Raw genomic sequence first — 23,518 nt, 5'->3', positions numbered from 1 at the left:
CTTGCGCGTAGCTCTGAAGAAGTTGTCGTTGACGTTTTTGTCCAAGCCATGATCTAGATCATATAAAAATGCATTTATAAGAAAAGCTTGTAGTTTACAGCTAATATGCCTTTTGTTCATTAAGGCAATATTAATGATAGTGTTGACAATAGAATCATTCATGATTCATGAATTTAAATGAAAATCTTTACAAAATCAATGAAACACTCCCTTACTCATATTATATGATGCACGAGTACTCCATTTGAGGGAAAGTATCAGTATTGAGTATGTATCCGTATAAGTACCGCGTACATACTCGTACCTTAATTTATGCTCATACACGTACATTAGTATTCCTAAAAATGTCGGTACCCGTATTGAGTACTCGTACTTTACCTGCACCTAGGCAACGTAGCACATATTGTAAATGTCGTAGACTCGTAGTAGTAGTAGTGGTACATAGTTATTCCATCTAAGACTCGTCGTATATAAACGGATCCGGGAGTTTAGTTAACCTGGCGTATGAAAAGGTTTTTGGTTCGATTTATGACTTAAATGTAACAATAATAAAACTCTTAAGAAGAATTTATCGTTCGCTCTGACCTCTCTCCTCCAACCCTTGCGCCGCCCTTACCCTCAATATCCAAACTCCATTTTTTTCTTCACCATGTAGTAGCCTCTGTTGGTGGTGCGTTGAGTGGCGGTCGCCCTCCGTTCCACCTTAGTCTGGATCGGCGCCGACGTGTGGTGGTGGCCAGTTCGTGTTGTTTTCTTTCTCTGTTGTGTTATTCTCTTTCCCTGTTCGTGTTTTCTTCCATCTTCTCTTCTTGTTCGTGGTGTTTTCGTGGTGGTTTGGTCTTTGCAGGTCCAGATCAGCGTCAGCGTGTGGTGGTGGTGGTCTGTTCTTGTTTTGTTTCTCTGTGTTGGTGATGTTCTCTCTGTTTTTGCGGCAGTTTCAGCCACCACCACCTCCCCTACGATGGTGGTCGGTGGCTTTCCTTGTGTTTTTCTTTTTTCTAGTCGTGTTTCTTCTTTTCCGGCGTCAGGTGTTCTGTTTACTGTTTCTTGATGTTCTTGGTGTCGTCAATTACTATAGTTTTAAAAATATAAATACAAAAAAAATATGACATTAAAAACTTTAGTAACTAATGAGAAAAAAAAAATTGAGAGGAATCTAGCTCCTATTAAACACAGTCGCCCTTTAATTTAAAGGGGCTTGCTGGTTTTTCCATCATCCAATCCACAACAAATCGAATGAAACCTGGCGAAAAAGAAGTGAACACTTTGCTGCTGAGGAATTTCTCATACTCGAAAGAGAGACGAAGCTTCGTGTTTGTTTAATTGTTTTTCTTCAAACCCCAATCCGCTCTCGCTCGCCGCTACTAACGGGGTCTCGGTTGATTTCCCTTCCTTTAGCTACTAAGATGTTTCAGTTCGCTAAGTTTGAAAAGTCCAAAGAAAAAACAAAATATGTTGGTTTAGTAAACGTGGGACTTTGCCAGAGATGCCTATATTTCATGAATTAGGATCCTACTAAATTTTGTTCATGGTTAAAAAAAATTATTGTCATAAGAAAAAACATTGTAATCATAAGAGATAACCAATTCCACAGAGTGCTGAATATTTCATAAACAAAAGCCAATACAGCAGAGGACACTATTCCAACATAACCATCTATGCCAAAAACACAATTCTCAAAAGGTAAAATGAAACAAAGATCCTTGAGACTTAAAATCATCCGACAATTCTACCAAGGTTATCACCAGAATCTGCAACAAAAATTTCAATGTAACATTAAGACAGGGAAGAACACAACCATGTAAAGATAACTAAGACAGAGTATTCAATAATGCTCTGATAAAATTCCAAACATTAAACTATGTTTCTCAATAAAGTCGCAAATAATTATTTAAGCATACAATTGCTGCATTTACAGAACAGATAGGCACATTACATTTATCATGATTTAGAGCCATATGGTTCTTCTATTAGCATATGTAACAGTACAAAGACTGCATAACTCTTGGGCATAAAAACATCGTGACAAGACAACACAACACACATCACTATATTAAATGTCCACACTCCACACCAATAATTGATGTCTACATGAAGGATTGATTATGTTTCAGACTTTGGTTAATATACTAGCTAGTGTCCTTACACATTTACACATAAAATTATTGATTGATCCATACTTGTAAAACATAATAGAAGATCAAAAGACATGCCCCATCAAATGACAAAATACATAAAAAAGACTGGAGAAAGTTCAATAATTTTATTTGAAAGTTGATGTGAAAAAGAAAAGGACAACATTTCAGAAAGCATCAAGGACAAGGGTTTACCTCATATGTTACTTGGGTACATAAATACTCTTACGCGAGATCCCTGAAATGCATCAAAACTCAAAGTTAAGATAAAATTATAAAACACAACCAATAATAAATAAATAAATAATTGTGTTACTAAATTATTACCATTGATTTGGGAGGAAGATTTGACGTGAACTTAGCACGAACAACACCACTGTTACCATGAGGCCTTGTAACCTTGCCCCATAAGCAGCGGTAATGGGTTCCATTCTTCTTCACCTTGGCTTTGTAGATATATGCCAATCTCTTGCCGGCGTACCAAGCTACTTCTTCCTTGGTGTTAACTCCTTCAATTTGCACCAACGAAGTGTTTGGGTACTGGTTTGATTTAGATCTAAAAAACAACATAAAAGAGGAAATATTAAACCAGAGCATCAAACACACATTAGTACAAAATCAGAAAAAAATTACAGATGCCAAGAAGAAATTACCTTTTGTATCCAAGGATTGTACCCCTCACATAGAGCCTAATACAGATCGAAAAAGTATAATATTAGCTTCTTTTTACTTAAAAATAGAATAAATACCCAAAATGATATTTGATAAAATAACATGAAAACAAATTGGTCATAAACCAATGAAAAAAATCAGAATAACATGTCCTTGTACATTATGAAAACTATAGATTCAATAATTTACAGGACATATTTAGTACTTTCATTTCTCAAAAAACAAATTAATTTCCGTAATTTTTCACAGAAGTTTGCAGCTTCACTCTATAAACTAACACTAAAAATATTCAAATCCCTAATCCTAATCACTGTATTCCAATTATCAATTGTTATAGCTGAATTAAAACAATCATAATTACATTAATTCGAAATAACAACAATAAGTACTAAACCAGAAAATTGAGCTTGCGAAAATAATGAAAATGAAAACGAAAGAAGCGAGATTGTATGAAGAGAGTGAAGATCGGAAGAGTACCTAACACGTTCTCCTTGGCGTCCCTTCACCATCTTCAAGGCAGCAGCGGATGCAGAAGCAGAAGCAGAAGCAGAAATCGGCTTAATCCCAAAACTCACAAAAATGGCGTTTTAGGGTTTTACTTATTTATATACACACTATTTTCGTGGCTTTAGCGCTGTTTCGGGTTTTTTTGCGTTTATCTAGCCCAATACGTTTTGGATTTGGGTTTTTCTAATGTGTTGCTTACACTGTTATACACCCCCACTCTAATAAATTTTCACACCCAACTTTTGGGTTTTTTCCTAGTATTCAAAGGATCGTCCGTAATCTAAATTTTTTTTTTTTCAAAAGTTTCACTTGTCATTTGAGTAGGTCTACTCTCAAATAAATTTCAATTTCAAATTTTTTAAAGATTATCGGAGAGTGACTTTTGGCGTATCCGTCGTATTGTTACGGGTACGGTCTATAACTTACGGCGGATCGTCCGTAATCTAATTTTTTTTTTCCAAAAGTTTCACTTGTCATTTGATTAGGTCTACTCTCGAATAAATTTCAATTTCAAATTTTTTAAAGATTATCGGAGAGTGACTTTTGGCGTATCCGTCGTATTGTTACGGGTACGGTCTATAACTTACGGCGGATCGTCCGTAATCTAATTTATTTTTTTTCCAAAAGTTTCACTTGTCATTTGATTAGGTCTACTCTCGAATAAATTTCAATTTCAAATTTTTAAAGATTATCGGAGAGTGACTTTTGGCGTATCCGTCGTATTGTTACGGGTACGGTCTATAACTTACATATCGGTCAAAATTGTAGGATTTTTTAATTTTGGAATAATTTATGGGAATATTTTTATTTTTGAGAAAAAAATTAGGATAAAGAGATGGTTTTTCGGTCCAAGATAAATAAAGATCTTATGATTCAAAGAACACATACAAAAACATTTATATTTACCTTCCTTTAAGGACATAACGAGCTGGACACCCGTGCATCCGCACGGGAGTCGCGGCGTTGCCGCTCCTCACCTTTTTTTTCAAACTAAAACTAAAAAGGCGGAACAGAAAACTACATAATAAAATTAGCATCGCTAAAAGAACAAGATTGATTGTGGTCATTATAGCGGTTCCTTCTGATCCTAGAAAACGTCCGGAAGTAATTTTCATGAAATAAACAAAGAAATTCATGATACCCTTAGTCCAAAAAGCCATCCCTGAAATGGAACTTTCATGGCCCACCACCAATACATAGATCTTGATTGTGGATATGAAAGAAAATTTTTGGTAATGGTAAAAAAAAAAGAGCTCAACTCTTACTACAAATCAATTTCCTAAGTTTTTTTTTTTAAATTACTTCATTTCTTATAAACTATTTTTTTCGTTATTGTGTAATGGAATTGATTTTAAGTGATGGAAGATAATTTATTTCTGTTTTTTCAACTAAAAAATATTTTTTTTGTGATTTCTTAATCCTTATGTTGGTTTAAGTTGAATGATGTTTGAATTTCTATGATCATACATACCGTAAGTGAATTATTGATGCTACTGGAGAGAGAAAAATATTTTGATATAGATAGTGCATCATAAGATCCATGAGTATACTTAATCTAATGTTTCTTATCATTTGTCCAACATGCACCACCAATACATGAATTGGCTCATGCTAAACGGACCCTTCGTTCTCCTTCCACTTTGTGTTTATCACAGAAAGCATCTTGTCTTGTGGCAAGGACTAGTTGCGGGTTTCTCTCCTTCGTGCGATAATAGTTCCAAAAAATGTAAACCATCACCTTTCCACTCTCTTTCCTTCCCTCATTACATTTACTTCCTCTTTCTACAAACCAAACCAAACAGGTGTGTTCAAGTTCCCAAGGACCAACGTGTAATAGCACACAATAGTTCTGTTGTTTACGTTAGGTTGTATTTAATTTTTAATAGCGGTAACAATACTTTCATTTGAACGTGCATTTAGTTATATACTCTTCAAAACATGCATTTCGTGTGTTTGCCTCTGCATCTCCATGAGAGCGGAAACATGCGTTCCAAGTCAAAACACAAATGTGCATAAACACAAAGGCAAACACATTAGTAATCATGGCTCTACTCAGATTCCTAACTAATATATCTTTACTGTTCAAAAAGTTTAAAACATCAAATTGTTGAAATTGACAGATATCTGGTCTTCAAAAGCATAATTGATAAAACATAAAGGAAACACAAACACTAAAATACTCTAAATTCCTTTTGTGCTTGTTGGTCAATTCCTGAAAAGACTCCGCAAAAAGGTCAGTTTTACCTCAAGAACTAGAGATTTCAGCTTTGCTTGGCACCGGGTCTAGGAGGTCCAAAGTAGTTTGTCATCAATCCCATGAAAGAAAACCTGGGGTTCAGATAAATATAAAGTCAACAGTTTTGACAATGAAGAAATTAGCATGAAATTTATATCAAACAGACCATTAGAGATATGTGGCTGACTATGGTAATATTTCTGGAGATGGCACAATTTAACTTTCGCATACTTCCATGTGACATTCTCCATCATAGAATATATCTAAACTTTATATTAATACTCATTCTTATGTTGTTGGTGAAATATTGAAACGGAACAGAAAAGCTATATTGCATTTTATATTTCATGCAAGTACAAGTATCAAAGTCTAGTATTTTTCTCATTCAATGTTATATAACTTGTAAACCGCAGCAAATCAATAATTTATTTTTCTTCTATAATGACAAACTTTTTTTGGAGTGCTATACACCATGTCCTAGATGACCTTACAAGAACCTAAGCCTGATTGATCGATAACTTTGACTCTAAGATCCAATTTTGTTGCAGAAGATTGTTCTCCGTTGTTAAGGTAGCAACCTTGATTTCCACCACAGAATTGGGGAGTAAGACGGAATAGATTTTTGATAGCAGTATAGTTAGTTCACACCCATTTCTACTCCATGATTGCTTAGGCTTAGTTAGTTGAAGAGTCAATTATGCTTAGCTGGAAAATTTAGTTAGCCTTAATCCACTCTATAAATACTGGGTGTATCTTCTCGATTATGCATCATGCAGGAATTCATTTTTCAGTAATAATAATTTATAAACTTCGATTCTCTGAAGGTTTTATCATATCCCAAGCCAATTGAACCAAAATGACCACTCAAAATCCACCCCCATCCCCTCCATTAAATTCTGGGCATACTTCTCTTTCTCCAGTCCATGCACCACCGTTGAACACTGTTTCGACGCTTATTATAGTTTAGGGGAGTACAGTTCCAGGGAAGATGAAGGACAAGGGCTGCTGAAGTGGAAGAAAAGTGGATGGGAAAATTGAAAAGAAGAAATGTGGAATGTGAAAGAGAGTGCTTGAGCTTTAGTTTGAACCAAAAAATGAAAATGAAATTAAGTGTTGGAAAGCATGGGAAAGAGTACTGGACAGTGAGCCTTTCAAGTCCATCAGATATTCAGAAGGAAAAAAAAATAGGGCTAGTACTTATGCAAATAGGGAAATTATGGCTGATTTTGTGTTCTATATCATTATGACTCCTGGAATTACATCTCAGGCTTCTCATTTTTTTTTCTTTCTTAACGAGATACATCCCCACTGGACTCACTGTCCATTGGTGAGATTTTTATTTCAGAAAATGTGTTTCATCTTCAATTTCCAGTCTCCGTCTCATCTCACCATGTTTCTCTTTTTGGACGTCAACTGACATTTTCCCCTTCATGTCACCACTACTGACATCAACAGCTGCCAGCGTCGTTTCTGGTTGGCAACCATTATGTATGGCTAGGAACCCTAAAGACATCTCTCACCCTCATAGTATAAACCTGCCCCGGTGTCAAACATGCCAACATGCATGTGTGTATATGCCATTGCATCCCTGCAAGTCTTTGATCAATCTCAGAAGTGCTGACCTGACCCTGCCATCCCTGTACCAAATATGTACATGGTTTGTTGGTTTTGGGATTTGCCCCTCAGTTCAACGTATCTGCCACTGTGTGGTGTTATTTCTCTCTCTCTCTCTCTTCTTTGCTGACACATGGCAAATGTTGACCCACCAAAGGCTGATCCTCACATTCTCACCAACTACGTCAGTCCCCCAATCTCAACTGAAAAGACTTATGAGGCTGGTTCCTCATCTTGAGCACAGACCAGAAAATCCAAATCACATTCTAGTAGGAACTGCTTGATCAATTCTTTCAAGCAGACCCACAATGCAAGTTCAGTTGATGAATACAACCTTCAATACCATCTATAAATCTGATGTGCCTCTTGTATCAAATGTTCATTCCTCCTCGAGTTTCCCCCTTGAAACAGTTGTTTATACACATATGGCATGGATCTACTTACTCTTAGTTTATAGATCTATGGGCAGCTAAGCTGATTATTTTACACACTTATAATAATTAAAATTATCAAGTATTCAACAAACTGTGAAAGGCAAACAACCAAAACATACAAACTCTTGCACTGATTATTCACCAGAATCCTTTCAACTCCATCAGAAATCTCTATTTCACCCCTCCGCATCTTTTATTTCATTTTTCTCTATCCTATGGATGTCAACAAAAACATAATTTTTTCCTTATTTCTTAGCTGAGTTGTTGTTGTCTGTCTATAAACAGCAGAGAAGATGTCACAGGGCTTCATTTGTGGTTGTGTGTCAGACTAGATCACTCAAGCAGGTGGGCCATCTGGCCAATTCGCAGTAGTGGTGGTGGCAATAAAAATTACTATAAACAACCTTAGTCCTTGCCAAGATAATGATTAAGAAAGAAAGAAAAAAAGCTTCACACGTCTCATACTCTGTGCCTATTCAAGTAGCCGCTTCCTACAATCCTTAATGGGTAACTCATATCAACTAAGCATTATCCCAAAGAGGGTCTATTGGGAATGTCTTATTTGAGCTAATCTGCAAGCATAAGCACTAGTAAGACTATTTGAGAGAGTTTATGGAAACAACTTATGACATGTCCATAAGCTTTTAGTTTATTTCTATGAGCTCTCCAGGATATCTTACGAAACAACTTATATCTTATATGAAACAACTTATATAGCTTATATGAAAACAATTTACTTATGTTTAAACCACTTAAATAACTTATACATAAGTCCTTATGTGATAGGCGTTTATGCTATAAGAACCTAAATAAATTGCTTATCCAAACAGAACTTAAGTGTAGTTTTAGATGAATCAAACAAAATCGTAACTTCCTATTAGATTTTAACATAGACCACTTAATTTAAAAACTCTCTTGATGGTTTAACCCCTTTTTTTTCTTGGTCCACCCTTTATCTTTCTACTACTCCCTCCTATCTCAATTATGCAAAAAGTATGTTTTTAGATTCATTGAATAACTAAAAGCTGACTTTTTAGATTTCGTTATTCAATGAATCTAAAAACTGACTTTTTGCTTATAATTGAGATCGAAGGAAGTATAATTTAGCACGCTACTGCTCAAATTTAAGAACCTTTTGAACTTTAGTTATTTTAAACAACTACTGGCATAATCAAATGTATAGATCTGCATATAAAAATTCATCGAAACGAATGCAAATAGAATGAAAGAAGAACAAAATAAGAATAAAGAAACTTACATCATAGCCATCATAACTTGTTTGAGATCATTTTCAACATTCCTCATATTGACAATTGATTGCGCACAGAAAATAAGAGCCAACCACGAACTAAGCTTGTACTAATTTTGCGAGAGAGAAAAAAATATTAAGGTTAATTAATGCAACGAAACGAAAATAGTTCGTTAGATCCATCAAAAGAGAGAAAGAGAAGAGATCTATAAATACAAACCCTGAACATAACGCCGGCGACGCCGAATATGACGGCGATGAAACCAGCGTAATCGATCGGAAGGTCTTGTGGAGCAATCACCGGGGCTACGTATGGCTTTGCCGCCGATGGCTGACGTGGATCGTTCCCATGCGATGACATCTTCCGATTCTCTCTTCTCTCTTGATCTGTCTCTTGCGGGAGTTTTCTCTTGCTTTCGCTCTTTATTCGATTTTGTTTTGAAATTATTACAATTATTTATAAAAAAAATATCAACTAATATCTACAGTATTATTATTATATCAAATTTTTATTCTTCCTTCCAATTTTGTGATTAACTTATTTTTGAGCTTATACAAACAGTTTATGCATTATAAATTAAGTTTTATGTTATTTTATAAGTTTATACTAGTGAAAATTATATTTTTATAATCTATTTAATTATAAATTAGCTTGACAAACTTATAACAATACATAAAAATTGCATAAACTATTTGCATAAGCTCAAAAATAAGTTTATCCAAACTGGGCCTAGTGCTAGTCTAGAAGGAGACAATAAGGTATTTTAATCCAAACTAATTTAAATAAAAACTACAAATATCCAAAAAAAATTAAAAATAGCAAAAAAAAAAAATTATATATGTTTGGATGTTATTTTATAAAAACGGCTGAATTTGATCGTATTTTGAATTGATTTTTCAACACCGATCCAAAGTCTAACATGAAACAACCGCATACACATGTTTTATTTTTTGGTTTACAATAAGCTAGAGATCGAACCTAGGACTTATAGCGTACTACCCAAATCTCTCGTCACTTGATCAAACCTTTCGCATGCACATGTTTTAAAACTGACTTAATTTTTTTTTATGGAATTATTTAACTTTTTATTAATATGACATATTTCATTAGCCTATTATTTATTGATTTTTTATTGTTTTAATACTACTTGGTTCAATTTAATCTAGTTTCTTACTATTTATATATTTCAAATATAATTGAAAATTTTCATTCTAAAATATTAATTTTCAATATATTATGTTTTATATTTTACATCAAACATATTTTTACAATGTCTTTATAATATTAATATTTTAATAAAAAATACAATTAGTATAATTTAGATATCCAAAAAACCAATCCAAATTAAATAACACAAAATTAGATCAAATATTTTTTATTATCCATATAAAACTAAACTGAACTGCGAGTAGGTTTATCTTCGGAACAGATAGATGAATTTTGCCTTAAAATTGATCCAAACTAAACCACAAATTATGAAAGTTTTGATCTTTTGTGACGAGATGAGATGTTTAAAGGCATGGCAGATTGATTAAAATATTTGAACAGACATTAAAGGCTTAGCTGATCTTTGTGGCCTTTAAACGATGCGCTATGTTAGGGATATGGGAGTTGGGTTTCCTCCATTTATTAACCCTCCATTTATTTTTCTATTTAGAAAGAGATAGACACAAGTAAAGATCAGTGAGGTCCATCCTCGCTAAACATCTCATCTACCTTAGCAAAGGGCAACAACAATGGAGCACTTTTTTAATATGGGGAGCAAATGAAACCGCCATATATGCATAGTCAATGACCCATTTGGGATTCATTGGGTGATTTGGCACCACTCTTCCAATTTCTTAACACAAAAAATCGAAGAAAAAGAACTTCATAAAATAACATTTAGTTTTTTCATTTCAGTCTAAATATCTTAGTATATTTCATTTCTGTTTAAATATCTTAATACTAGTATACTAGTGCTTTCTTTATATAATGCACATGTTTGAAAGATTAATGTGCTGCTGAATTAGTAGTGTAATTTGTACCCCATGTTAGTCATCCTATATTTTCCAGTTGGGTGATAGCTATGTACATATGCACACTCTTCTACTAATTTGGGATCTGCTTGATGAATGAATCATCCTCTCCCAGTTTTTTTTAACCATTAATTGAATGTATAAGAAATGAAGGTTAACACGAGTGATAAATTTTAGGTGAATTCCCCTTCCATGAACACAAGAGCACACGCAGAATATAACAAAATCACTAAAACTGAATATGCCAAATCCTTCAACTCGTATAAAGGGCCTGAAAATATAGAGCTTATAGGAAAGAAACCAACATAATCCAAATTATAGTTCCCCAAGAAGCATATAATTCACAAGTTCAAATGAAAACTACTTGGTAGTTGGTACCCATTATCAATAAAAGAATTAGTTGATGCCCAAAAATTAAACAGCGTCGACAAGACAAGAAAATTTTCTACATTTTTTTAGGGCAAAATTTTCTACATTTTAAAACGTACTACTACTAATACTAATTGTTCTCAAACAAAAAAGTACTAATAACTTAAGGCCAATTTTTAAGATACTTGCTATACATACAGAAAATGACTTCATATTAAGAGAAACAAAATGAGTGAGTGAAGAAACCTATGCATAATTTATCTATAAAAAAAAAGGAAAGAAACAAATCCAAAAATTAATCAGGTAAAAACCAAGCCAAGTGGTAAGGTTAAACCACTGCATACATAATGTTGCTATACACATAAGGCTTGGAACCTGTAAATGAAAGTAAATGATAACTAGATTAAAGAATCTACACATACATTCATATATATAGATTGCAAAGATCTAACAGCCACTGGGGTGGAAAAGGCAACCTAGTACCATTATTCTCCTACACTGCCAGTTGTATGGTTCTATGGCAATGAAGTGCAATAATATAAGTTGAACGAGAAAGACCAAAAATAGGAGATTGGGGAAACTAATCAAGAAAGATGGAATAATGAATTTATTAATTTAATTATTAAAGTGAAAGACATTGTACCCTGTCTGGGAGATTCCTAGGCAATGGAACTGCAGTAACCAATTTCAGGGGAAACAATCTCTGAAAATTAGCACTTGCATCAGAGGATGATGAGGTCTCTGCCCCATCATATTGTCCCCTTGAATGGAACTTGGCAAATCTATTGATCACAGAAATTTTTTCTAAATCCTGACACTCCACTCTCAAGTCCAAAATCGAGGCTCTGCTATCCAATCTGCAAAAAATAAAACGACAAAAACTAAGCAGAGTACAACAAAACTCATGAAGGCCAACTTTTAGCACATGCCTTATATACAACCATTACCATTACCATGAGAAAGGATTCTCTCAAGTGCAAAAAAAAAATTGAGGAAATAATGTGGAACAATAGACCATTGGATGATAAATATAAAGTAATATTTTAATTTAAAAGAAATGGAGAAAAGGTGATTGATGGTTGAGATGTGAAAATTGAGGAAAACAAAATTGAGAGGATCCATTCTCCATTACCATGTCATTAAATTCTTTTAGGTAAATAAAAAAACACACAAGGCAATACAACTGAATCAAAAAAAATTGAGCACTAGAAATGTAATTAAATGTGTGACAGCCTACTGCGAATTGGGGGCCTACTTTCAAGGGTGACACTAAGCCTTAACTGCAGCCATTTGGCTGGGCCCGCAGGAAGGGTGGGGGTGTTTGAATCTGCCTAAATTGCAGCCACCAGTGTAGTGTATGTTAGGGAATAGAGTTAGCCTATTTATTCATCATGGCAATTGAATTATGAACTTATTATCATTGTATCCCTGATAATTATTACAAGATCATCTTGCGGAGTGCTTTTGAACACTCATGCACTTGCAAAAACACCACTTTCTTTCAATTGTCACAATGCTGCTCAATCTACATTTAATCATGATGTATAGAGGATATGAGATTGTGCAGAAAAACAGTCTTTCTTTTTGAAGCAACACTCAATTAGTCAGAAACCACAAAAAATTAAATAAAAAGACAAATACATGTCAACCACAAAGATTTTAATGCCACAAAGCACCTGCTCACTTGCACTCGTACAGATAGATGAGTCTCTATGAAATTTATAACTTGTAGGCCAGACACTTATCTAAATCCAGGGAGGAAATGGATAGAAAGTACTCCCTCCGTCTCAAAAAGATTGTCTTTTAAAGTTGTTTCACACATATTAAAAAATGTAATGATGATGTTAAAAGAAATAATATTTTTACTAAATTACCCCTATAAATTATACTCCCTCCGTCCCATATTATAAGCAAAAAAAATTACTTTTTGATGTCCCAAATATAAGCAAAAAAAACTAACTTTTATCATTTTCAAGATAAACTTTTACTTAATTTAATCTCTCTCTTCTTTTCCCTATAATCAATAACCAATAAAAACTCTTTTTACATCTTCCCATGAAACTTATTTCAACAAAAACACAAAAAGTCATCCTTGAAATTATCATAATTTACTTTTCTTAATAAGTGTGAAAATATTTTTTTTTATTATATTATGGGACGGAGGGAGTAGGTTTGTTTCATTGGGAATAATGCATATAGTAATTATTAAGGGTACAATTGGAAAGTATTACATCGAAAAGTAAGAATGACAATTATTTTGAGACAAAATTTTATTCCTAAAGTGACAATTATTTTGAGACGGAGGGAGTATAAACTAAACATTAAGATATTACCTTAATATTTCATCTTCCAGTTTCCTTGTTCTATCAACAAAGTCCGTAGCTTTCAAAATGTAATGATCAACATTATCAGATGATGTCCGTTGTTTAGGCAGGCTACAGAAAAATCACACAAAAATGTCAATTATTATATGAAATATGCGGGTCATCTCTCATCTAATGTAGGGCACTTAACATTCACTTATGTGTGTGTGTGTGCGCGTGCTAGTGTCAAGACTCAAAACCATTATACAAGACATTCAAAATAAATAAATAAATAAATAAATCATTCTTACAGGTTTTTGCTGCCAGGAGGCACAGAAGTATCCCATCCAGACCATGAGATAGAACTGCACACTTCTCCTAATGTTAATCTGGAAACAGAGTAGACCACACTTTCATGATGCAACTTCACATTTTCTACGAGAACTGCTGCAGGAGGAGGGCTTAGTAGTTGCTGCATAAGTTGCGTAGTGAAGATAAGTCTTCTTTTTGATTTCACCATCGCAGACAGATCTTCAACTACCCCAGCACCAACTTCGACCTATTAATTATAAGCAGAGTTAAGAGAACTCATTAACTAATGAATTTATTAAATTATGAGTTGTGAACTGATATAAATATTATATTAAGAAACCTTCTCAGTCAATCTGTTCGCAGTTCGGGCCCATAATAATTCCGACGCACTGCCAAATAATAAGGAATTCATGTTATCTATGGGATAAAATAATTACTTGATATATATTAATAAACAAAACAGTATTAAAAATGGAGTCACACTGTCATAGCAAAAAAGAAGGTATCTCTATCAGAAAAATACGAAAAATGTAATATCAGATGCAGAATATTTCCCTAAACCAACAGTGCAAGCAAAAAATAAGTGCATTAAATGACAATAAAAAACCTGAGATCTCGAAGCCGTTCAGAACCCTGTGTCAATTCTTTATGCCATGACAGGAGTTCAGATGTAGCGCTTTTCCGCTTCTTTGGTCTCAAAATAAGTAAATCAGGTTCACACGTAGGAGTCGATAACTGAGAACATGCATGCTCACTTCCAACTGAAGCAGGTAGTGGGCCATCCTTAGTGCTACCAAGTTGAGCATCAGAAAGACTATTAACTTGCTCTGTTGAATTTTGGAAATGCAGACTATCTGACTGGTTTGGTATAATAAAAGGTTGGTCCATAACCTTAGCAGCAGTTATCTTCTGTGCATCATAAATCGGCAACATCTTACCATTTTTAAATGTTCCATATTGTTCAAACCATGATGGTGCCATCTGAGGATTTATCAGAGAATGCCCACTTCTGATAAAAATTGATTTATTACTATCTGAAACATTAAGATAGTTTTTCTGATCATCTCCAATCACCTCCTGAGAAGTTGCATTTATGTCCTGTCCATCATGTGGCTTTGCTGTCATGCACAATATACTGGGATCTGATGAGGGAACGGAAGAATTATTTCCAGATACATCTTTAACCACATTGTCATATCCGTAGGGTAATTGCTGTCCGTGGTTGTAACCTACATTCTGTTTGTCCACCATATTCTCGGCAACTTTCAATCTCTTGGCCTCCCGATTGTTAGGATCAATATCCATGTTTCTGATGGATTGAACCTGATCGAGCAAAGAGAAATTATGATTCAAAACATTGTTTGGTCTAAAAGATCGACCTAGAACCTCATTGTTTCTTGAGGTCACAGCTAGGTTTGGTTGAGATGCATCAGACACACATTTTACAACAGGTTCTTTCAAGTCTGATGGAACTGTGGCATCTTCAGCGCCAACAACACTCTCAGGCAATGTCCGCTGGTCAGGGCTTTCTTTAAGCACATTTCCTACAGAGTTAGAACAAACCCCAATGTTAGAAATTTCCCTACCATCTTCCTCTGGACTCCGATCACCTGGATTCTTTGAGTCAGCTTTCATTTCACAATCGTTAATTTGTTTGGGCTGTGATGGAATCTTCGAAGCATTTGGGTGTTGCCTGTTAGAAACACTGGTCCATAAATTGTGTATAACTTTTGAAGGGGTTCCATGCAGGGATGCACCATATGTACCAGAAGATTGATTGCCAGCCTCTTCAGCCAAAATTTGGGTTGCACGGTCTCTAAGATGAATTTGATCTGTACCACTCAGCTGGGACATGTCCTGAGTAGACGCAATTTCAGGTTGACTAGCTTGAGCTCTTTCACCATATTCATCTAAGTGATTCAAGGAAGCTGGCTGATTATTCTGATTCTGAGTACGGTTCCTGGAGAAAGGAAAGCCAGATGTAAAAGCCTGTGGAATGTTGCCTAGCACATTGTACTGAGAGGCATTGTCAAAAATTTGCCCCGTGGCACTAGAAATATTATTCCTATTCTCCCGAGGAGATGACTCTTGAGGAGGAAAAGTCTGATTAGTGGCCAACCTTGTATGGCCCTTATCCCCTGTCTCAGACATGTGTGGCGTAGTAAAACCTGAATCCGATGGGCCACGAGAAAATACCATGGCAGGTCCCTGTGTAGGAGGAGCCAATTGTAAACCAAAGCCCTGAACCGAAGAACTTCGATTCCACTGAGGATGTACAGAAAATCCATCTGATGATTCTGTTTCAGGCACCCTGGAAGAAAAATTGTGGTCAGAAAGGATTCTGTTTGATGGAATGTGATACCCCCATGACTGATCCACTTAATGAAAAACTCAAGAATATGTTAGATGCAACAATTTTAGCAAACTAAGCAAACAATTGAGCTACGGTCATCACATAAATACGAAAGAGTATATGTAATGCGTGAAGGAAATAAAGAAAGCATACATACGAGCCTTAGGATATTTCAAAATTCAACTACCTGGGTAAAGCAGTCTTCTGTAAGGCATAATTACCAACACTTCTATCCAATGAGGTCATTGTATTTGGGATTTGCATAGGGAGTTTGCTTCTTGAAACATCATTACCCAAGCTCTCTGACTCATCCTGAAAATCAGGTGCCACTTCAGTCACATTTTAAAGGATATAAACAACTTCTGGTTCTCTGAGACATGGAGATAAGCAGTTAATGTGAGACTAGCATATATAAGTATAAAACATGGTACCGTAGAAATTACCTTCTCTGTTTCACTATAATTCCCATCACAATGTCCAGACTTTGACTGTCCAAGAGAGCTATGGCTATGGCCCTGATCTTTAAGTCCTCCAAAGTGTTGATGGTTCATAGGTTGTGAATTTATGGCATGTTTGTTTCCATAAGGTTCCACTTCAACACCGAGATCCCCCATTGGATGATACTGAAATTTACGAGATGTGGAAGATCTTTGATGCACCTGACCAGATGACTTTGGACTATGCAAATCATTGCCATCCAAATTGGCATTTTCTCTCATACTACCATCTCTTGAATGAGAAGGATTAGATCCAAAACCATCTGCTGATTTTTCTTTTTTATTAGAGTTTTCAACATCATCTTCAACTTTTCCATTCTTAGATGATTCTAAAATTAAAGGGTTCTCCATATGATGCTTGTATTTTCCTGGAGCTTCATTTCTTTTATAGCTACCTGCTGACTCTGCATCTCTCCATACATCAGCATTAGGGAGCCTTTTGCTGCTTTGCTGGCTGAACCATGCAGGGCCCGAATTTGGTAATGCAGCATTACCATTCATACCAGAATCTTCCACACAAATTTGCATGTTACCAGTAGAATTCACATGGTCCAACCCAAAAGATAAATTAGTATTAGAATCAGGCACCTGGCCCATCTCCTCATGCATGGCTTTATCATGATGGTGCTGCAAAGAGTTTATATTTTCATGGGATTTGAAAGTAGAGTTACTATCAAATGGGGCTGATTTCGTAACGCCCCAGCCATTAGAATTGGTAGCATTTCCATATGTATGGCCACCTTCGGAAAATTGATTTTGCTGAGGACCGCAATCTAACCACCTGCCTCTTTCTAAATACTGTGGAGTTGGTCTATGAGAATTGGTCTGTAACCTGTCATGCTGTTGATGTGAGGTATCAGGACCTGACTGATGCAATCCAGAATCATTACAATGATTTTCGGTGGTTGTGGGCCTACTAACATCACCAAGCCGAATAAAAGGTGATTGCAAGTTATTGTCGGCCCAAAATGATTGCTGTTTGCTGCCATCAGTAGTTGAAGGTTGCTCATTTCCAGATGATCGCCCCATATTCCGAAAACCTAGACCACTCCACTCCTCCCGGATGCCCATGTCACTACTAGAAGTTTCTGCTACAGCAGACTGCATAAGCGCACTCCAACTCCCACTCTGGAGGGATGGAAATCCACTAGAACTATCTGTACCATCCAGCATATTAAAATCACCTGTACTCGTACCAAATCCATCCCACAGGCTATCATCCGAGCCAAACAAAATCTTCTCTTCAGTTGGATCTAGGGTAGCTACATTCTGCGAAGAATGAGCCTCCACTAGCATCTTGTCCTGTGATGACATCTCTGAAGATCCAGCTAGTTCTTGTCTCCCATGAAAATCTTGCATTGGTACAATTGTTTGCTCAGAATTCATTTGCTGCGTGTTTTCCACATTCAGTCTACTATTCATACCATGAGCAGTAGGCCCAAACATGTTCTTTCCTTGAATATCCTGTCTTGAAACTAAATTTCCATCATTTGTATTGATTTGATCTGAAAATGAAGCATATTGGTGAGCAGGAGATGAATTACCACCAGCAGCTACATGTGGCAGTGCAGGTTTGTTCCCATGAACATGAGAATATTGCTGTGGGAAAGAAACCTGAGGCATTGCAGGCTTATCTGCTTGAATATGATGATAAAGGTTAGGAGTGCCACCCGAACCAGATATTGGAACCCCATAAAGAGACTGATCTCCCTGAGTATGAACCAAGCCCATCATGCGCAATGCTTGTCCTTGTTCAGGAGATAACATAAGTCCATTAGAGGACCCATGCATAACTGGAGATGCACCACGCTGGAGCCAATTTGCATTAGTTGGCATAACTTCAGGCTGCCACATAAAGTTAGATGCCGCCTCATTTACAGAAAGTCCATTAATAAGAGAAGCAGAATGGCTAGTGACCGCCTGTTTTGAAATTGATGCTGCTGGGGTCATAGAATTATGTTGCTTTGCTTCTAGTTGATGAAATTGTTGCTGCCTCTGGAGTTCTTGCATCTGGTTAAGTATCGCTTGCTGCTGTAATAGATGCATTTCATTTATTCCTGAATGCTGTCTAGGTAAAGTCTGAAGCATTCCATTATGGTGACCACTTACTTGCTGTTGACCTCCAAAGAAATCAAAATTGACAGGAGATTCGCCAGCATCATTCCTAGCCAAATTTTTCTTATAGAGTTCAAGCCCACTACTCCCTTGTGACTCAAGCACCGGTACCCCTCTTGATAAACTGTGCCAATCAGATTCTGTATCTACTCCCAAATTATTATCTCCATTGTGCCTAGTCTGGAAAACCTGTTGTCCCTGCATGTAGCCACTTACAGCTGCAAGATGGTTTGGCAGCTGATTTCTTCCAGACTCAGACCTCAAATTTGATTGTGATAGGTTCAAACTATGCCGCAAATGTGGAGAGCTTATGTGTCCCTGCTCAGAATCTTTAAGAAAGGGAAGGCAGTGTGATTAGTAATTAATAAAGACAGCCTCAAACCACATGACAAAGTTAAACTTCAGCATCATTGTTTTAGTTATTCAAAAATGTATCAAAACTGGATAATGACAAGTGAAATAAATGTTGTAGAATCTCTACCAGATTGCTGTTGATTAAAATTCTTCAAATTGGAAATAAAAGGCACACCACTCGATCTCTGGCTGCCAGCCCATATATTGTTGCTTAGTCCTGGCCAGTTCCCATCAACCGCTTGTGAATGATACTGTCCCTGGGACAAGTTTTCTTGACCAAAAAAATTATGGACCCTGTCCACTGCTTCGTTTCCAGGCATAGATAATCCAGCCTGTAAACTTTAAGCACAAAACTATTTAAAAGAAGGCTTCACCAAGAAACAGATTCTTTTACAACCTACGTAGCAGGAAGATGTCCAAGAACACACCTCTGAGCAACTACCGTTTAAACCTGAAAATAATTAAAATATCCCTGCAAGTAAAAATCCATTTGGTATAAATTAATTACTAGAATAGTGAAAAAAATATGCAATATAAAAATAACAGACCATACTTGGGCACTATTAATCAAATGTATCATGTCATTAAAGCCATTGTTTTGTTTTTATACAACAAGAGAAAAAAGGGTTACAATATTGGGTGAAAAATGAAAATCCCCTTAATGCACATTAAAGAGTAATGAGGACTTTGCACAACAGTGAAATGCAACATGACTCACAAGCCAGCAATATAAAATGCAAAATTAACATTTAAAAAAGAAAAGTTGATGATAATCATATGATGTTGCTAGCCGAAATAGCCTAGTCAAAATCAACCTTAAAACTTAATTTCTAGCAAGTCATGTTTCCATATCCTCAAGGTCAAGCCAGTTGATTGATATACATCACATTTGTAGGCTGGCAACTAAGTCACAAATAATGATGTAACTAAAACATATTCAACCTCCTCCTTCAATACGTATGGTAAATTTAAGGAGTGGTGCACATAAGCAATCAAAGTGGAGAAAACTTGTAAAGACTGCGTGCAAAAAAGTCACACTAATAAATCTAAAGAAGCGAAAAATACCTAAAATGCAGAAATCTCTTGCATTTTTATATCTTGGCAAAACAATGGTTTCTCTTTTGCAATCTATCTGGAAATGGGCGTAAATCTCTTAGACATTCAATCTAATTATCTGTATACTCATTAGCATTTAATTATTCCTGCAACTTACAATCCCATTCATATGGCATGGCAACCAAAAGCATAGAATGTTTTTAAAGTGGGAAACCTATTTCTATTACCCAGACTTAAATTAACTAGCGATGACTAATAAATAGAGATATTTACATGAATTGTGAGTACATGAGAATGGAAGACGAGTGAAGTTATATTGAGTTAGAGCGTGAACTCTCTGTACCAATACTGTCCTGAAGACATGAAGAACATCAGCTATCAATACAACATATTTCTCACTTATGTTATATTTTCAAGAGTACCTAGTAGATTTATAATGGGATTGCCTAATTTCCTATCATAAATCATGTCTAATTAATGAAAGACCATTTAATCCACGTCCTTTTAATAGTTCCACTTCTAGACTTCTTTAGCCTTTCTCCACCATAATAGGACCATGTTGACTAAACTACCAGAATTAAGAAAGTTCGTATATTAGTACTAAATTAGTTTATTATTAGTATTATTTTTCCAAGTTTATCCTTTATAGTATTTATTTCTTACTTATTGAATACAAAAAAAATGTAAAGTAATTAAAAATATTTTAATGAAGAAATAATTATTGAAGATGAAAATTTGGAGATCCTACAAATAGGAACATCAAAATTTCTCAAGAGGGTTTTATATGTAGTTTTAGACTTTCGAATATTCTCCATCCACGCCCAAGCCACACACTACTAAGTGACTGAAGACCAATATTTTTGTGAAATGGCGACACACTCGACAGAGATAGAGACGCAAGCATAGAATTTTCAAAGTTCCTATACAGAATGGAACAGAAAAAACAGTATTTATATCACCCGAATTCTTCATCCAAGCAAAACAGAATAAACACAAACACTCAATACAATTCTTGTACCCCAATCACTCGCAGCTCCTAATCTTAACAAAACCGCATAAAACAAAAACCACTCCAAAATCACACATTCAAACCAAAAACAAACGAGATTGAAGCAAATACACAATTTCATCTCATAAACAGCATTCTAATCAATAAAATAACTCCAAAATCTTCCACAATTGCACACACACATATATTCCCCTATTTTCTCCAAAGCAATGTTAGAAAGAGAAATAAGGGTTTTAGAGAGAGAAAGATAGTGCAGAAACTCACAGTAAACTACGAGAATTAAGAAAGTTCGTATATTAGTACTAAATTAGTTAATTATTGGTATTGTTTTTCCAAGTTTAACCTTTATAGTATTTATTGATTACTTATTGAATACAAAAAACGATGTAAAGTAATTAAAATATTAAAATATTTTAACAAAGAAATAATAATGCAGCTTAAAATTTGGAAATCCTACAAATAGAAACATTAAAATTTCTCTAGAGCATCTTATATTTTTAAACAAAGGTAGTTTTAGACTTTCGATTATTCTCCATCCATGCCCAAAAAACGGGCAACTAAGTAACCGAAGGCCAACAATATTTTGGTGCAAAGGGGAAACACTCGCACAGAGATAGTGACGCAAGCAGGGATTTCGAAAACTCTAGCTCTAGATGGAGAATAGTATAAAATCTATAGCAAATATTCGTTGAGTATGTTATTTCCCCAACTCAAGCAACACGCAACTAAGATTTCAAATTTAAATTCTGAGTCACATACTCAACTAATATATGCTAAAGAATTTTCAAAGTTCCTAAGTGCAAATTATATCCCCCAAAAACATTATTTATATCACACAATTTCTTCATCCATAATAATCAACAATCCAAACAAAACATAAAAACCAAAATTCATCTTTCTCAACTACACTCTAATTCTGCCCCAATCACTTGCATCTCCTAAGCACAACAAAACGAAATCAAAAACAAAAAACACTCAAAAATCACACATTCAAACCAAAAACAAACGAGATCGGAAGCAAATACATAATTCAATCTCATAAACAGCATTTTAATCAACAAAAACTTCTACAATTACACACACGCGTAGATTCACCTCTTTTCTCCAAAACGATGTTAGAGAGAGAAATAAGCAAGGGTTTAAGAGACAGAGAAAGATAGTGAAGAAACTCACAGTGACATTGAACAAACTCCATTGAAGCGCGTTGGTAATTCACGCGTTTAGGGTTTGAGAGATGGTGGCGCGTTTCGGACAAAGATAAAGTGATGGTGATCGAAAAAATAAGTGTGAATTTTTTTCAACGAACAACACAAAGACTTAGGTTCGGTTACGGAACCTGAGTGGTTCGGATCCGAGGCTCAGTTTTTCTTTTGCAATTTGGAAAGCGTTTCAATTTGGGAAGAGAGGGTGAGAAAAGTTGTTGGGTGTAAAGTTGGTAAATGCTAAATCAGGTCGCTATCCAATCATTTTACGACAGGTGGCATTGATATTGGTGGGACCCGCAATGACTCGTGTTTAAACTGGTTTAATACTTGGTTATTCCGTAATTAATTGATTAATTATTGGGTAAATAATAGTAAGCCTTCATTTTGCGTGAGTTGTTCTTGCACCGTTATTTTCGGTTTACTACAAAGTTACCGAAAAATTTGAGTTATTTCAATTAATCATTTTTTTTTTGTTTACGGGTGCGTTTAATTTGCTAAAAAACAGAGGATATAACAATTTTTGTTGTACCTTGTTTGATTTGAAACTGATTATGAAATTGGACAAATTGGGAAGCAAGGGAGAGGACAAAAACAAGAACTTTTGTACCTCACTGAACCACAATACAACTTTTTGTCCACAGTACAACTATAAAAAATACCAAAATACACATTTTATTTTTGAATATAGAAATATTATCGTTTTATTTCTCTCCGATACAGTTTTGTCTTGTCCTGTATTATCTTATTATGTCTTGTACTGTCATGTCCAGTCTTTGCTGTTTTACGAATCAAACGCACTTTTCTATACACCATATGATTATTTTGTTTAATTATTTTTGCTATTTTGTTTTACTATGTACCATGATTAATTTAATTTACACAAGTCAATTTTAAGAATTATAAAATTCTTTCTAAGTTATGCAAAGGAGTAATCATTTAAAAGTTAGTAAGTTTTTGCATTAAGTCATATGACACGTTCCCATTTAATCTTGCATCATGGTTTCTTCATTTTTTTTCAAGACATAAGGTTTTTGCACCAAGAGAAATATAAGTTCTCATGAAGGAGATAGTTATTTTCT

At 35.2% G+C, this 23,518-nt stretch overlaps 3 protein-coding genes across 5 annotated transcripts; all 3 read right to left on the bottom strand.

The window, feature by feature from the left end:
* Positions 1-1,332: 1,332 nt before the first annotated feature.
* Positions 1,333-3,428, bottom strand: LOC123917488 (60S ribosomal protein L35a-1). The gene is made up of 5 exons (XM_045969229.1): positions 3,285-3,428; positions 2,789-2,824; positions 2,463-2,691; positions 2,331-2,373; positions 1,333-1,751 (listed from the first exon to the last, which is right to left on the bottom strand). The coding sequence occupies exons 1-4, from the start codon at positions 3,314-3,316 to the stop codon at positions 2,332-2,334; spliced, it is 339 nt and encodes a 112-aa protein (XP_045825185.1). The 5' UTR covers positions 3,317-3,428; the 3' UTR covers positions 1,333-1,751; position 2,331.
* Positions 3,429-5,366: 1,938 nt separating this feature from the next.
* LOC123917487 (protein Asterix) lies at positions 5,367-9,297 on the bottom strand. Its single transcript, XM_045969228.1, has 3 exons — positions 9,068-9,297; positions 8,857-8,957; positions 5,367-5,642 (listed from the first exon to the last, which is right to left on the bottom strand). Exons 1-3 carry the CDS (start codon positions 9,206-9,208, stop codon positions 5,576-5,578), a joined length of 309 nt encoding a protein of 102 aa, XP_045825184.1. The 5' UTR covers positions 9,209-9,297; the 3' UTR covers positions 5,367-5,575.
* Positions 9,298-11,510: 2,213 nt separating this feature from the next.
* Positions 11,511-22,671, bottom strand: LOC123917486. Of its 3 annotated transcripts, XM_045969226.1 has the most exons (10): positions 22,408-22,643; positions 20,235-20,301; positions 19,297-19,641; positions 16,647-19,144; positions 16,391-16,515; positions 14,458-16,161; positions 14,191-14,239; positions 13,850-14,097; positions 13,569-13,670; positions 11,511-12,092 (listed from the first exon to the last, which is right to left on the bottom strand). In XM_045969226.1, exons 3-10 carry the CDS (start codon positions 19,487-19,489, stop codon positions 11,858-11,860), a joined length of 5,154 nt encoding a protein of 1,717 aa, XP_045825182.1. In that variant the 5' UTR covers positions 19,490-19,641; positions 20,235-20,301; positions 22,408-22,643; the 3' UTR covers positions 11,511-11,857. The 3 variants fall into 3 exon arrangements, with proteins under 3 accessions (XP_045825182.1, XP_045825181.1, XP_045825183.1); XM_045969225.1 differs by lacking the exon at positions 20,235-20,301 and having other exon boundaries at positions 22,408-22,671; XM_045969227.1 differs by lacking the exon at positions 20,235-20,301 and having other exon boundaries at positions 19,297-19,620; positions 22,408-22,653.
* Between the last annotated feature and the right edge of the window lie 847 nt (positions 22,672-23,518).

Source organism: Trifolium pratense, linkage group LG3 (assembly GCF_020283565.1).
Source record: "Trifolium pratense cultivar HEN17-A07 linkage group LG3, ARS_RC_1.1, whole genome shotgun sequence".
In the NCBI taxonomy this organism is placed as follows: domain Eukaryota; kingdom Viridiplantae; phylum Streptophyta; class Magnoliopsida; order Fabales; family Fabaceae; genus Trifolium; species Trifolium pratense.
The sequence above is the reverse complement of the archived record's forward strand: the minus strand, read 5'-3'. Positions and strand labels throughout refer to the sequence as shown.

Bases quoted from the DNA above. Each gene is read 5' to 3' on its own strand.
- LOC123917488 (XM_045969229.1), bottom strand. From the start codon at position 3,316: ATGGTGAAGGGACGCCAAGGAGAACGTGTTAG. The intron at 2,825-3,284 runs GTACTCTTCCGA...GATCTGTATTAG, and splicing joins CGCCAAGGAGAACGTGTTAG to GCTCTATGTGAGGGGTACAA. The intron at 2,374-2,462 runs GTAATAATTTAG...GATGCATTTCAG, and splicing joins ATCTTCCTCCCAAATCAATG to GGATCTCGCGTAAGAGTATT.
- LOC123917486 (XM_045969225.1), bottom strand. From the start codon at position 19,489: ATGCCTGGAAACGAAGCAGTGGACAGGGTCCATAATTTTTTTGGTCAA. The intron at 16,162-16,390 runs GTAGTTGAATTT...TTTTTCTTCCAG, and splicing joins CAGAAGACTGCTTTACCCAG to GGTGCCTGAAACAGAATCAT. The intron at 13,671-13,849 runs GTAAGAATGATT...ATTTTTCTGTAG, and splicing joins CCTCCTGGCAGCAAAAACCT to CCTGCCTAAACAACGGACAT.
- LOC123917487 (XM_045969228.1), bottom strand. From the start codon at position 9,208: ATGTCATCGCATGGGAACGATCCACGTCAGCCATCGGCGGCAAAGCCA. The intron at 8,958-9,067 runs GTTTGTATTTAT...TCGCAAAATTAG, and splicing joins TCGCCGGCGTTATGTTCAGG to TACAAGCTTAGTTCGTGGTT. The intron at 5,643-8,856 runs GTAAGTTTCTTT...TCTGAACCCCAG, and splicing joins CAAGTTATGATGGCTATGAT to GTTTTCTTTCATGGGATTGA.